We start from the raw sequence: 12,666 nt of genomic DNA, 5'->3' as shown, positions 1-12,666 counted from the left end.
ATCGTGGGATAAGAGCCACACGGGAGTTGATATCCCGACAGTTTTGGTGGCCTGGTTGGGCTACCGAGGTCCAGAAGTACATCGAAAGTTGTCCTATTTGTTCCCACTGCAAGGTTCCTAGAAAACGACCATTGGGATTGCTGGCACCTACTGAAATAGCACCTTACCCATGGCATACCATCGCCACCGACTTCACTGTGGATCTGCCTCCTTCAGAAGGGTTTACTTGCATAATGGTAGTTGTGGACAGTTTCACTAAACTAGCCCATTTCATCCCATTTCGGAAGATCCCTACAGCGACCCAGATGGCTTCAGCATTTCTGCATGAAATCTACCGGTTACATGGCCTACCTGAGAAGATCATTTCGGATCGAGGGACCAAGTTCCTCTCATCGTTCTGGAGCAAGGTGTGTGGTCACCTGGGAATTCATAGAGCTCTAAGCTCGGGCTATCACCCACAGACCAATGGGCTCACCGAAAGGACCAATCAAACTTTGGAAGAGTACCTCTGCTGTTTTGCTAATGCTACTCAGTCCAACTGGAAAGCTGGTTTAGATCTTGCAGAAGTGTCTTACAACAATACTGTTCACGCTTCCATTGGAGTCAGTCCGTTCTTCTGCTCTACTGGTCTACATCCCCGATTGATGCCTTTTCATCCGGTTCCTTCCAGTACTGTCCCATCCGCTGATGGCCTAGTCACTCATATTCAGAAACAACAGGAACTAGCACGCAAGATCCTGAGAGAAGCCAAGGATCGGATGAAGATACAGGCAGACAGGAAGAGGAGTGTAGAACCAGATTTTCAGGAGGGAGACAGGGTGTGGTTATCCTCAAAGAACCTGCCGCTTCACAACTTGCCCGTCAAACTGGCTCCCCGATATTTTGGCCCATTCGTTATTACCAAGCGGCTGTCCTCTGTAGCTTTCCGTATCCAATTACCCCCTTCTTGGCGTATACATCCCGTTTTCCATGTGTCCTTGTTGAAACCTTATGTGGTCGATACCTACGGCCGCACCTGTCCTCGCCCGGCCTCTGTCCTGGTGCAAGGCGTTCCAGAGTTTGAGGTTCACGAGATTTGTGATGCCCGTTATCGCAGGGGGGTACTCCACTATTTAGTGGATTGGAAAGGGTACCCAGCCTGTGATCGTACATGGGAACCACACCAGCACGTGCATGCCCCCCGTCTGGTACGTGAGTTCTATAGACGGTTTCCTTGGAAACCTGGGGCCCCGGGTCTTCCTGGGAGGGGGCATAGTGTCATGTCACGTGGGAGACCGGGGTCTGCCGCTCCCTTTTCCTCCTGGCGGGTCTACCCGCGCGTTCGTGTCTGGGGACTCGCCAGGGGAGGAGCGTTTGGTGTTGGGGCCGGCGGTCTACGGCGCATGTGCGGGAGACCTCTGTCTCGGTTCCGCGCATGCGCCGTGGACTGGGCTCGCCTACTCGGAAGGGCTTGCCTTCCAGGCCTCGTTGTGGGTTCGCCGGTGCCCGGAGACGAAGCGGCTTGCGTTCCAAGCCTCTCGGGCGCCGGTGACCCATAAAAGAGGCCGCGAATCGATGCAAGCCGCGTCTCAACGCGGTTTGCTTCGCTTCGCTTCGTTGTCCTGTTTACCTGCAACTTACCTGGGTCCTGTCCTGGGCCACCTGCTACTTATCTGGGTCCAGTCTTGGGCCTGCCTGCTTACCCCTACTTAGATCCTGTCCTGGGCCTGCCTGCTACTTACCTGGGTCCTGTCTTGGGCCTGTCTGCTTACCCCTACTTGGATCCTGTCCTGGGCCTTTCTGCTACTTACCTGGGTCCTGTCTTGGGCCTGCCTGCTTACCCCTAATTGGATCCTGTCCTGGGCCTGCCTGCTACTTACCTGGGTCCTGCCCTGGGCCTGCCTGCTTACCCCTACCTGGGTCCACCCTGGGCCTGCCAGCAACTCTTCCGGGTCCACCCTGGGTCCGCCTACTCAGCTCCTTATTGGGCCAGTCTGCAAGTTATATCTGGTCCCCCTCATTCCTGTCTGGCCAACTCCTGAATCTGATCCTGTGGACTGTCGGAACCACCAGCACCTGCCAAGATCTCTTCTTTCTGCGGTGTAGACCTTTCTTGCCGCGCCGGACATTTTTGACTACTGCTGCAGTACTTAAGCTCTCGGAGTAATTGTCATCGGACTTCATCTTGCCAGCGATCTTCACCAGGACAATGGCCTCACCTGTCTGTGCTTGCACAGTCCCTTTGTCACGTTAATCAGGAGAGTGCCTTTCGTGACATTGGGAGTCGGTCCATCCTCCACCCAGTTCCGATTTTGGGTGGTGGAGAGGCTGGTTCTTCGTGCCACTAGTTCATCTTTTCACGGGCTCCAGACTGGCGACCTCTGCGAGATCGACCACCAAGACATCAGGTACGCGGCCCTCTCGGGCTTCCCAACTTGACAACTTATGACAAAGAGATCCTGCATGCTTTGCCTGCTTATGACCAGAATCGACTTTCGAGTCCAGGTCATCACAAAATAACGTAGAGCCCAAGAATGGAAGGTGCAAGGCAACAGACTTCAAATATTGAGTATAAACATGCTGCTACACCACAATTGTGGTGACAAGTTTCAAGACTGGAAGCCATTACTTCATTGTATGCCAGATCGGACTAAAACCTCTGTCTGCATGGTGCATGGCTTCAATAAGATCTGAACAGTCTGCCTCATCATCCATTGTGTAATAAAGTGCCTGTAAGTCCTCCAATATGGATTCAACAGTGTAAGCTGTGTGGATACCAGTACACAAAGAGCCAGTGTAAGTTCTTCTAAGGGAAGCATCCACCTTATGCTCATAATGATCCTGGATCATTGCTTTCTCTGAAGCCAAGGCAGCATTAAACTGGACAACAATGAATCCACCTCTACCTTTGAGGGAAAGTTAGTATCCTAGACCCTCGTGAAGACCTTGTTCAACATCTTCTTATCCAAAAATAGGAAGAAAACAGCAAGGAGGGTGGATCCTTCCTGGACCTGTGCCTCTTCTGCTTGGCTTCCTCTTCTCCTCCTTGAATGCAACTCGAATGTGCTGCAGGATCTGATCATTAGAACTGGAGCAAGACAACCCACTCTTCTTAGGAGGAGGGTCCTCTGGGTAAGTGAAAGAAGGTGAGGAAGTAGCCAAATGACTTTAGATGTATCTGCTTGCCCGTTGTAACACTCAAAGAATCTAGTAGGTGGGGCTCCCAATTCATGGCACCAATACATCAGACACTGAGGTGACCACTGGCACAAGATTTATATCCATTACGTAGTCTGGGAAATGGGTGAAGGAACCCTGCACAGATGTCAGGCGTCTGCCTAAATTACTAATCCAGGGGGCGAGGGCCCCGCCCCCAAACCAAAACTGGAAATGCTGATTTTCCCAGGAGTCCATCTTAAATAGAGTGCAGAGCAGAGGTGGCTGAACCGTGCCATCTTGCAGGGCTCCCCTGAGCAGACTGGAGGGCCCTCCACTGCAAGTATATCTATGTCAGACCTGCCTTTAGAGGCAACATCCAGACCCACATGCAGGCTCCTTAACTGCCGCTCTCCTCTGATCATTGACTGTGCCCAGCTACTGCCTGACTCAGGGAGGGGTCATGGCGCAAAGATGACCTGTAGGCTCCAGCCCAAAACAGAACACATAGGAGAGCCATACTCACAAGGGGCTGGTCCCCATGCTCCCCTGCCTGTGATGAATCACATGGGGGGGAGGGGAAATCCTCTTCATGCCTCTGGACTCCAGCAATAAAGGCACATTAGTCCCATAAGAACCAGTAGTACAAGCTTGCCAGGCCACTCAAAATTACTAAATAACTGTCCATAGGGACAGAACAAAAACAGGAAGTGGTGGATGCGCGTCTGCCCCTTTTAGGGCGAGAAGGAGTGGGTTCAAATAGGTTAGTTGTAATGACTGCTGGGAAGGTGGAACGCCTTCATAGAGTAAGGACTGGGACAAGGAAGTGGGAGGTGGGAGTAATATCCAGAGCCAATCAATATAATAGTTTTAGGCCACTTGAAAATGATATACCATTAAAACTGTATGTTTTGCAAAGGGGGATTTTTGTAATGCACTGTAAAAGCCAGTGTTATGATAAACTAATATGTTTTTCTCGATATTTCTTACATACAAGAGAAACAAGTTATACAGTTTAAGGTTAAAAATTTAGACAGTTTTAGAAATTACGCTCTCCGGAAGTACCTCTATCAATAACTTCACCACTGTATTACATATTTAGGTTTTTGACCAGTCATCAAACATGGCCACCAACTATTAGTTTCCGCAATTATGAAGTCCGTAAACAGCGGTCTGAAATGTTTTGGGCACTGCTCTTCCAGAGCTGGGCATAATGCCATCAGGTGGAAGAGCGATTCCACTTTCAATTTATCGTCATAGTACGGACAATGATTTTCCACTGACTCGCCCCGAATGGCTCGGAACACGTTGGTGGCGTGCAGGTTCTGACAGGCTCGCAGGAAATGGTCCCTGACCCTTTTGTCCGGGAACTGTTTCAGGTATTCACAGAGCGTGTTATGACTGCGAGCTTCTGAGGGTAGATCTGCGATTGATTTGTAACTTCTCGCCAGCTCCAAAGTTTCAATCCAGTCGTAGTCCTGTGATTTCCTTTTTACCCGTTCAGGGTCGGACTTCAATTATTCCAATAAGCTGCTGATTTCTTCCAGTAAAGAAAGGGGAAGACAGACTCCAACCCGCCAGTGTTGGATTAGAGTCCGAAAGCATTTTTTTGTGCACCATTTCCAGGATCTCCGGAAGTGCAGGATCAAGGCACTTTCTGAACAATGCTAGCCTGTTCCAAACCACAGTAGATTTCAATGAGTTCAAGCTCAGCTCTCTCCGAATGATGGCAATCGGAGTGGACAAAGGGACACACACAACTTTCTTCCAAAACCCTCCTTCCAGCCGATTCCAGGGGGGTTCAGGAAGGTTGAACATTGCTTCAGCCCTGTACGTTATGACAGGTATCACATAGGCTTTGTAGTACTTCAGTGCTGGTACGATTGAGAGGCGGCCAAACTCCCTGTTAAGTGCACAAGCTTGACTGGGGACAATTTTCACATTCGCAAGAAGGTAGGTTAACATTGGAGTCTCTATAGATCAATTACTCAACCAGACCCCTAGATATTTGAAAGATTTCACCAGGTCAATTTTTTCACCATCAAAGTACTAGGAGTGCCGGTTTTATCACTTCTTGCCAGGTACAAGGGTCAGGATTTTAGTTTTCCCCTTGTTGATCTACAGGTCATTCTTTTCGATGTAACACTGTAAGGTGTCGAGTTGTCTTTGAAAAACGACCAGAGTTTGGTCGATTAACACAACGTCGTCCGCATATAGCAGACACAGTAGCGAGGAAAAGACCTGGTAGACAAGAAAGCTTTGGGCAAGTCTTCCATGAAAAAGTTGAAGAGCGCCGGGGCCAAAGGTCACCCCTGTTTGACTCCTCGAAAAGTTCTTATTTTGTTCGAGAGAGTTCCGGTTTTGTTCAGCCTATCTCGTAAAGACGTGCATTGCAATGATTGGGTGGAATATTGGCTTTGGCCAGTTTTTCTTTGCCAATTTTGACCATAGCTTGCATCTGTTGATTTGGTCGAAGACTTGAACTAAGTCTAGAAACACCAAATAAATCTTCGGTTTGCTGGGTCCTAAATTCCCCTTCAGAAGTTGAAGTAAGAGGATATTTATTAATGTGCCCAGACCCTTGACAAAACCGGTTTGGAATTTGTCAAGACAGCTGGTCTCTCTGCACACCAAATTGAAGTTATCCAGTACAATTGAACTATAGAGCTTGCTGATGACGTCAAGAAGAGTTATGGGGCGGAGGTTCTTGGGATTACTCCAATACCCCTTCTTGTGGGTTGGTACCACTATTGCTCTTAGCCACGAAGTTGGTAGATAGTGGGAGGTGGCTATTTGCCTAAACAAAATGGATATAAACGTGGCCCAGTCGTCAGGGAACTCTTTTAGAATATAATTCGACAACCCATCGGGAGCCGGCGCTCTAGAGACTTTCAACTTCTTAATTCTTTTTAGAATGTCTTTTGGGCTGTTGGAGGTAACCAAAGAATCGGGGCATTCACTGACCATGCTAGGCTCGATGTTTCCACAAACTGGCGAATACAATTTTCGAAAGTGTGCTATACAGGTGCCTTCACTTATTGGATTTGTTTGATCAACTCTCAGCGCCGATTTTTCTGCCTTGATTAATGACCAAAATCTATTTGGGTCTTTGCCTGTCAAGCTGGTACCTTAGATGTTTCAATGCACAGACCCAGTTTTTATAGCTGGACTTCGCTGATAGGGCGTTGAGGTAGTCTTCGGGTTTGCCTCACTTTCTCGCTATGCGTGCAGATTTTCTCACCATTTTTCTTCTTGTCACCAATTCGGGGTCGAAGGAATGCTTATGGTTACAGGCCAAACTACCCTTCTTAGGGCGAAGTCAAACTGCTCCAGTAGGGAAGAGTAATTAACCGTGGCTCCTACTCGTCCCTGTTCCATTGTCAGTGCTTGAATCTTTGAAGTTGAAAGTTTCAGGCGCCATCCCCCGTTGCATGTGTCAAGAGCGAGTGGGAATTGCTTGTGCGACCAATCACCATTAGGTGCCCATTCGAGCAGAAGGAGATGTTGATTACTGTGCATAGTTTTGGTAACTTGGAATCTCTCTACTAGGGGTAGAAAACTTTTAGATACGCAAACGTAATCTATAATTGAAGCACTGGGATATCACCTGCACAGTTGCCATCAAGTAGGTGTATGTCCCATGTATCCATAAAACCACTCCACAAATTCCGTCTATCGTAATAAGGGTCGTCCAAGTTCCGGCCTTGACCTTGCGTTGTGTTCACCGAGTCTGGAATGTTAAGGTCCCCACATAGGATGACGTAGGAGGGGTCTGAACAGGTGTGGACGTCGTCCGATCAGTGAAGACTTGGTTTGTTATCAAGGCCGGGTTCCAATAAACGTTGATTAGTGTTAATGTCGCAAGAATTTTGTGACACAACAGGGTTGCCTCTTCTCATTGTTGACGATTGGATGAGCAAGTTCGTGTTTGCAGTGTTTTGAAATTTAAAGTGACTACCTTACCTGACTGCGGTCAGGATGCCGAGGGAGGGTCGTCCCTTGTTCTCTTTCGTGGCTGGATTTCTGACAATTTCAAAATCGTCCACGCATGGGGGCTCCCTCAGCCAGGTCTCCTGAAGACAGATCAAATCATATAGTCTCCAAAGTTATATCACTTGGGGTTGTCAGGTGGCCGAATCCCCGGGTGTTCCATGATATCAATTTCAACTTTTTCTGTGGGGGAGATGAGACGGCAATAGCTGAGTCGTGAAGTTGGGCCTCAGTGGCTCCGTCGAGCTGCTACAGACTTTTTTGGACCGATAGTGCACAGGAGAGCCATGACCAATCTGCGGAATCCAGACTGGGCGTTTTAGGGTTGACTTTGATTGACACATTCCACGTGACGGTTTGAAGATGCTGGTTTAAAGGACACACTTATTTTTAGGGCCGGGCCTGACAGGACTCTACCTACTCCCAATGGGTCTAAGTAGTTTGGTGAAATAATCAGGTGGACTAGAGTAGCCCCTGTTGAAATTTAAGGGGTTCGGGCGTTGATGTTGTCTTTTCTGGCCCTCATTGTGGTCTGGCCCTCTGAGCCTGCCTCATCGAGGGCTTTACCCCTCGTCCCTCCATCCCTTCTCTCCGTGTGTTTATGAGGTGATGGTAATAACTGCCAAGCTGGCGGGGACTCTGTGGAATGTTCTATGAGGCTTTTGGGAAGTTGTCATTGTCCTTTTCGGTTGGTTATGTTAATATTTTTATATAACTGAGCTGTCATAGATCCACAGTATAGCTAGCTCACCCCTGTCTCCTGGCTAATCCCGGGGATTATTGCAAGAGACGTAGATTCACTATTCAGGAAGTGGGCAGTCACTTGAGTCATTTAGTACAAAGAAGCAGAAAAGTACAGTAGCATTAGCCATTCGTTAGCGAGAGAATGCTAGAAAATGGAAAGGCTATGGTGGTGAAAATACGCTTTACCCAGATCTGTCTTTGACTTTTCGTGTCCTGTGTGGATTTCAGTGGCAGCTGCAAAGAAAAAGCCATGTCAAGTGAGAAAAGAGCAGTGTCATTGCACTTAAAGGGTTTCTGAGACAGCAGCTCATAGTGCACTTCTTCAAGGTAATGCCCAGCAGATACACAGCACCTAAATACAGATTAAATAGCATTGATTGGTCCACATATTTCATGATTGATGCACACCGCTGATCCTCAATAAGTACTGCTCTGTGATTGAATAATACAATAAATACAACAAATCTAGTTATGCAACTGTATCGTATTTCCTGTAATACAGGTTTTGCTTTGTTTACATGTCTCATCATTTTGGTAACATATTTATCACCTGAACAAAATGCAAATACACCTGACTTTACACAAAAGCTTTCCATTATAGTGAAGGTATCTCACATCGAGAGAAACAGTGATGCGAAAAGGAGTCTTTCCCTTGTTATCAAATGACAAGTCCAGTGGCATCTGAAGACAAACAAAGAGTCAAAGAGAGGCTGCGCATCGATAGAAGATTGAGTCGCACCGAAGTTTAAAGCTGCCCAGCATTATCATGTGTGGAAGAACATGTACTATTCAGGAAATTGTGCAAACGGGTGTGAGGGTCTCTTCATGTTTAGAATCAAAGCTGTGAGCAGTAGAGAGGAGGCTACCAGCCTCCACGTCCAGCCAATTGCTGAGATGCAGAGAAGAAGAAGCCAATGGCACACCCTGTCACAGTCTCCGAAACAATGAGACCATTTGGTAAGAGAAGAATCCTACGTAGATGGAGAAGTGGGAAGGAGAAGCACACATGGGAGAGGCTGCTGGCCAAAGAGGAGACAGATATGCTCACATGTTGCCTTAGCGGATCTCAGCAGAGCCACATGTGTGCGGGGCCAACACAAATGTCTGGCACATGTGTTGAATCCTGGGCTTCTGTCCCCTCTCCCCAAGCACTAAGTAGGTGAGCCATCTACGCTTAACACCCGTTAGGGCACAGGGTAAAGCAGATCCCTCTGGTGGTGTCTCTGCCTTTGGGGAGAGGGGAACCCAAAGAGAGAGAGAGAGAGAGAGAGACGTATGTCACCATCAACCAGCCCCCCCCCAGAGACTGACACCTTTAAGGGGTATGCAGGAACTAAGATGTGTGAGGACTCTTTAAGAATGGCTGGCTTGGCTTCTCACCCAAAGGTAATTTCTTCGTCTATAGGGAAAACAGCATAACAGTGAAAAAACTGCCTCCTGAAGTTATGTCAAGCGAGGAACCAATCAGGAAGGAGTATCTGCACAGCCCACAGAGTTTAATTTTGCTTCAACGCCACACATTAGGAGGCGAGATCGCAGAGAGGGAACCCCAGACGTGGCACAATGTGGCCCGTCAGCCTAGAAACTGGAGCGGTGTGGTGTGGCAGCATGAGGGAGAACAGAGTACCTCATGGGGCCGAGGCAGAACCCAGAGGAGGAACCGCCCACAAGCTCCCACACCTAGCCAGCGGGAACCAGAAGGATATACCCATCAATACAGAGTCCAGTTGAGCAGTCGGGTAAGCGGCTCCAGGCGAGACAAGAGGCAGACTGCCTACATAGCCCTCGCAGGGAGCACCGCTCCTCATATACGCGTATGTGGTCGTTTCTGAGGAATGGGAAGCGGGCAGTAAGGCCAGAGGTATAAGCTCTGTTGTTGGGGAGAAACTGAAACATCAGAGGGAGGAGAGAAATTGAAGGAAGCCCCAGAGTGGGGAGAATATTTTAAGCAAGCCTCAGGTGTGGAGGAATAACAAGAGAAGCGGTAAACTGATAGAAACTCTGGTGTGGGTAGGAAACGTAGAAATCCCAGAGTGGGGAAAGAAACAGAGAGAAGCACTAGAGTGGGGAGGGAAACCCAAAGTAGTCTCAGTGTGGTGAAGGCACAGAGAAGCCCATGAGCGGGGAGAGAAACGGCAAGAAATCCTGACGTGGGGAAAGAGCCAAGAAACCCAGCAGAGGGAAGAGAAACAGCAAGAAGCCCCGGAGTTGGGAAAAGAGACAAGGAGAAGCTCAGTGTAGTGAAAGAACCAAGAGGCCCAGAGTGGGAAAAGAGACAGAGAGAGGCCCCGGTGTGGGGAAAGAACCAAGGAGCCCAGAGTGGGAACTGAGCAAGAGCGAGCCCCAGAATGGGAAAGGAAAAGACTGAAAGCCCCCCAGACTAGGTGAAAGAAAATATGAAACGTTCCACGAAGGGAGAAGGATTAGGGAACACACCAGTTTCAAAGAGAGACGGAGAGACCCAGCTGTACACAAACTATATGTTTTGAACTGTGAACATAGGCAATGTGCCTATGCTAAAGAGTCGCAAGGATGGGAGGCAGAAGCCACCAGCCATTCCATTCCCTTGGGCAAGGGCCAAAGTATGTCTTGCTTGTTTTATATTTTCTTTTGAGAATTAGGGAAAGTAGTTTACAATAGGATTTCTGGACAGAGGACTTCATTTACGTTTGATCATCTTGACACTCTGACAGACACCCTTTTTACCTTCATTTCTATAGAGTAGGGCTTAGTAGCACAGAGTTAGGGAAAGATTAGGTCTTTTTGAATGAGAAGAGAGAATACACCTTTGAAAATCATGCCTGCTTTTCTGTCTCCAGATTCTGATTTACCAAAAGCCTCAAAGAGGGAAAGGTGCCAAGAGATCTTAGAAACAGCTTCGAAAAGGGGAGAAAAGTGAAAGGTCTGGCAGGGATGGGATGAACCAGAGAGGTAAATGAAGTACATATACCCAACCCCTTTGATGGAGAGTTTGGATGCCACTTCAAAGGCAGTGGAGCGTGTTGCATGAAGTCATTATTCGCAATACCACTAGGTAAAAAAAAGTAACTAGCTGTTGCACTGTGGAAAGTGGTTTGCCAATTCCAAACCCCTCTGAGGAAGAGATTATCTAACAAGTTTTGAAAGTGAAGAAATGCTAAACTCTAGGAACTGAAGTCAATCTTTCTCAAATTTCTGAGAGAGTGGTCGCTGCACAAACCCAAGAAGCGAAGGAGTGTTGCATTATTGAAACTGATGTTTGTCTTCCAAAAATGTCTAAGAGAGAGGTTGTCTACCAAGTCCAAGAGAATAAGTAGGTGTTGCATTGTGTGAACTGATGACTATTACTCCTCTATCTCTAACCAGTCCAAGAAAGTGACTAACTGTTGTAGTGTAGAAATTGATGGCCAAAGTCCCAAAACCTCTGAGGGGAGGAATTGTCTATCAAGTCAAAAGTGTAACATTTGGGAAATGAAGGTTCATACTACCAACATAGAGAGAGTTTGCCGAACAAAAATCAAAAAAGTGAGGAATGTGATATGGTATTCCCAATACCTTCGAGTGATGTGGTGCAAACCTATGAAGAATGCAAGAAGTGTTGCTTTGTGAGGACCTATGACCATATGTTCAATACCCATGAGGAAGTCTAACAACAAAAAATAACTGTTACATTGTGGAACTTGATGCCCATATTTCCAACATCCCCATCAACAATTCAGAGCAAGTGAAGAACTGTCACACTGTTACATTGATGTCTATGTGCCTAACAATCAAAGGGAAAGGGGTGTACCAACTCCCAGATAGAAAGGAAGAGTTATATTGAGGGGATTGAAGTTCATGCCCCCAACATCTCTGAGGAAGGGAATGTGTGTAGAAGCCTCCAGGCGAAGGAGCCAAGCACTGTGGTAACTGAGTTCTAGATCTACAGAAACCCTGAGGAAGAGACTGAATACAATAGACATGCTGGCTGTTGAGGACAGAGGCAAAGACCCAGCCTCTCAGAACTCAGTGTGGCAGAAGAATCTTTGAAACAGAATTGACTTTGGAAACCAAAACCCACGTTCACAGATCAAATACAAATAGAGATATTAAGCCAAACTATCAGGCATCTACAACTAACATCAAAGTTTTCGAAGCAAGCGGTGTCCAAGGATCACGCTAACATACAAGACATAGACAGTCTGATGAACTGTAAAAATACAAGTTTTAAAAAGTTCATGCTTAGTCTGTAGTCATCATTGTGTGCGTTTGCCACACCACCCTATCAGGTTCTTTTCTTCTTGGCCTATTAATTCTCCTTCTTACAACAAAAATGGGCTGTGCTACCAACATCCTATTGCATGTCTTTTTCGGAAAGAGAATATATATAAAAATTAGGCATGTTAGCTGGTATAACAAGATGGGTTCTGGGAGTCCCTCTACTGGCATCAACATAGCCCAAGTCTTTTGCTCACTGCCCCTTTCACAGAGAAATATCCCTGCATATCAGTTTTGTCCTGCCCAGGGGCAGTCCAGCACCGAAATGCTAGGCAATTCTCCTCTGAACAAGAGTACCAACAGAAACCCCAGACACGTGTTTCGGCCTAGTTGGGCGTCATCAGTGAGGTGGAGCTATGCCTCTCTAAGAACAGGGACAATGAGCTAAATACTTGGTTGAGACTCTCCCGGGGGCCATCCACCCAAGAAGAGGTCAATGGGGCGTGTTCATGCCGGTAGAGATACTCCCAGAACCCCACTTGTTTTGCATATTAAGTACTTTGGGTTTCACCCCAAATTACCAGGGAAATGCAGACGTGGACCCCTTGCTCACTGTACCTT

The 12,666-nt window shown here is 47.4% G+C and overlaps 1 protein-coding gene across 1 annotated transcript in view; it reads right to left on the bottom strand.

Moving 5' to 3' along the window:
- ABI3BP (ABI family member 3 binding protein) overlaps positions 1-12,666 on the bottom strand; it is a 1,926,231-nt gene that overhangs the window by 997,364 nt on the left and 916,201 nt on the right. The window contains exon 9 of the mRNA XM_069637268.1: positions 8,056-8,103. Within this exon, the coding sequence (XP_069493369.1) occupies positions 8,056-8,103 (48 nt within the window). The remainder of the gene's footprint in view (positions 1-8,055; positions 8,104-12,666) is intronic.

The sequence above is a fragment of the Ambystoma mexicanum genome, chromosome 7p, assembly GCF_040938575.1.
Source record: "Ambystoma mexicanum isolate Mex_15411 chromosome 7p, UKY_AmexF1_1, whole genome shotgun sequence".
NCBI lineage: Eukaryota > Metazoa > Chordata > Amphibia > Caudata > Ambystomatidae > Ambystoma > Ambystoma mexicanum.
Note: the sequence above shows the minus strand (reverse complement) of the source record. Positions and strands in the feature narration are given on the sequence as shown.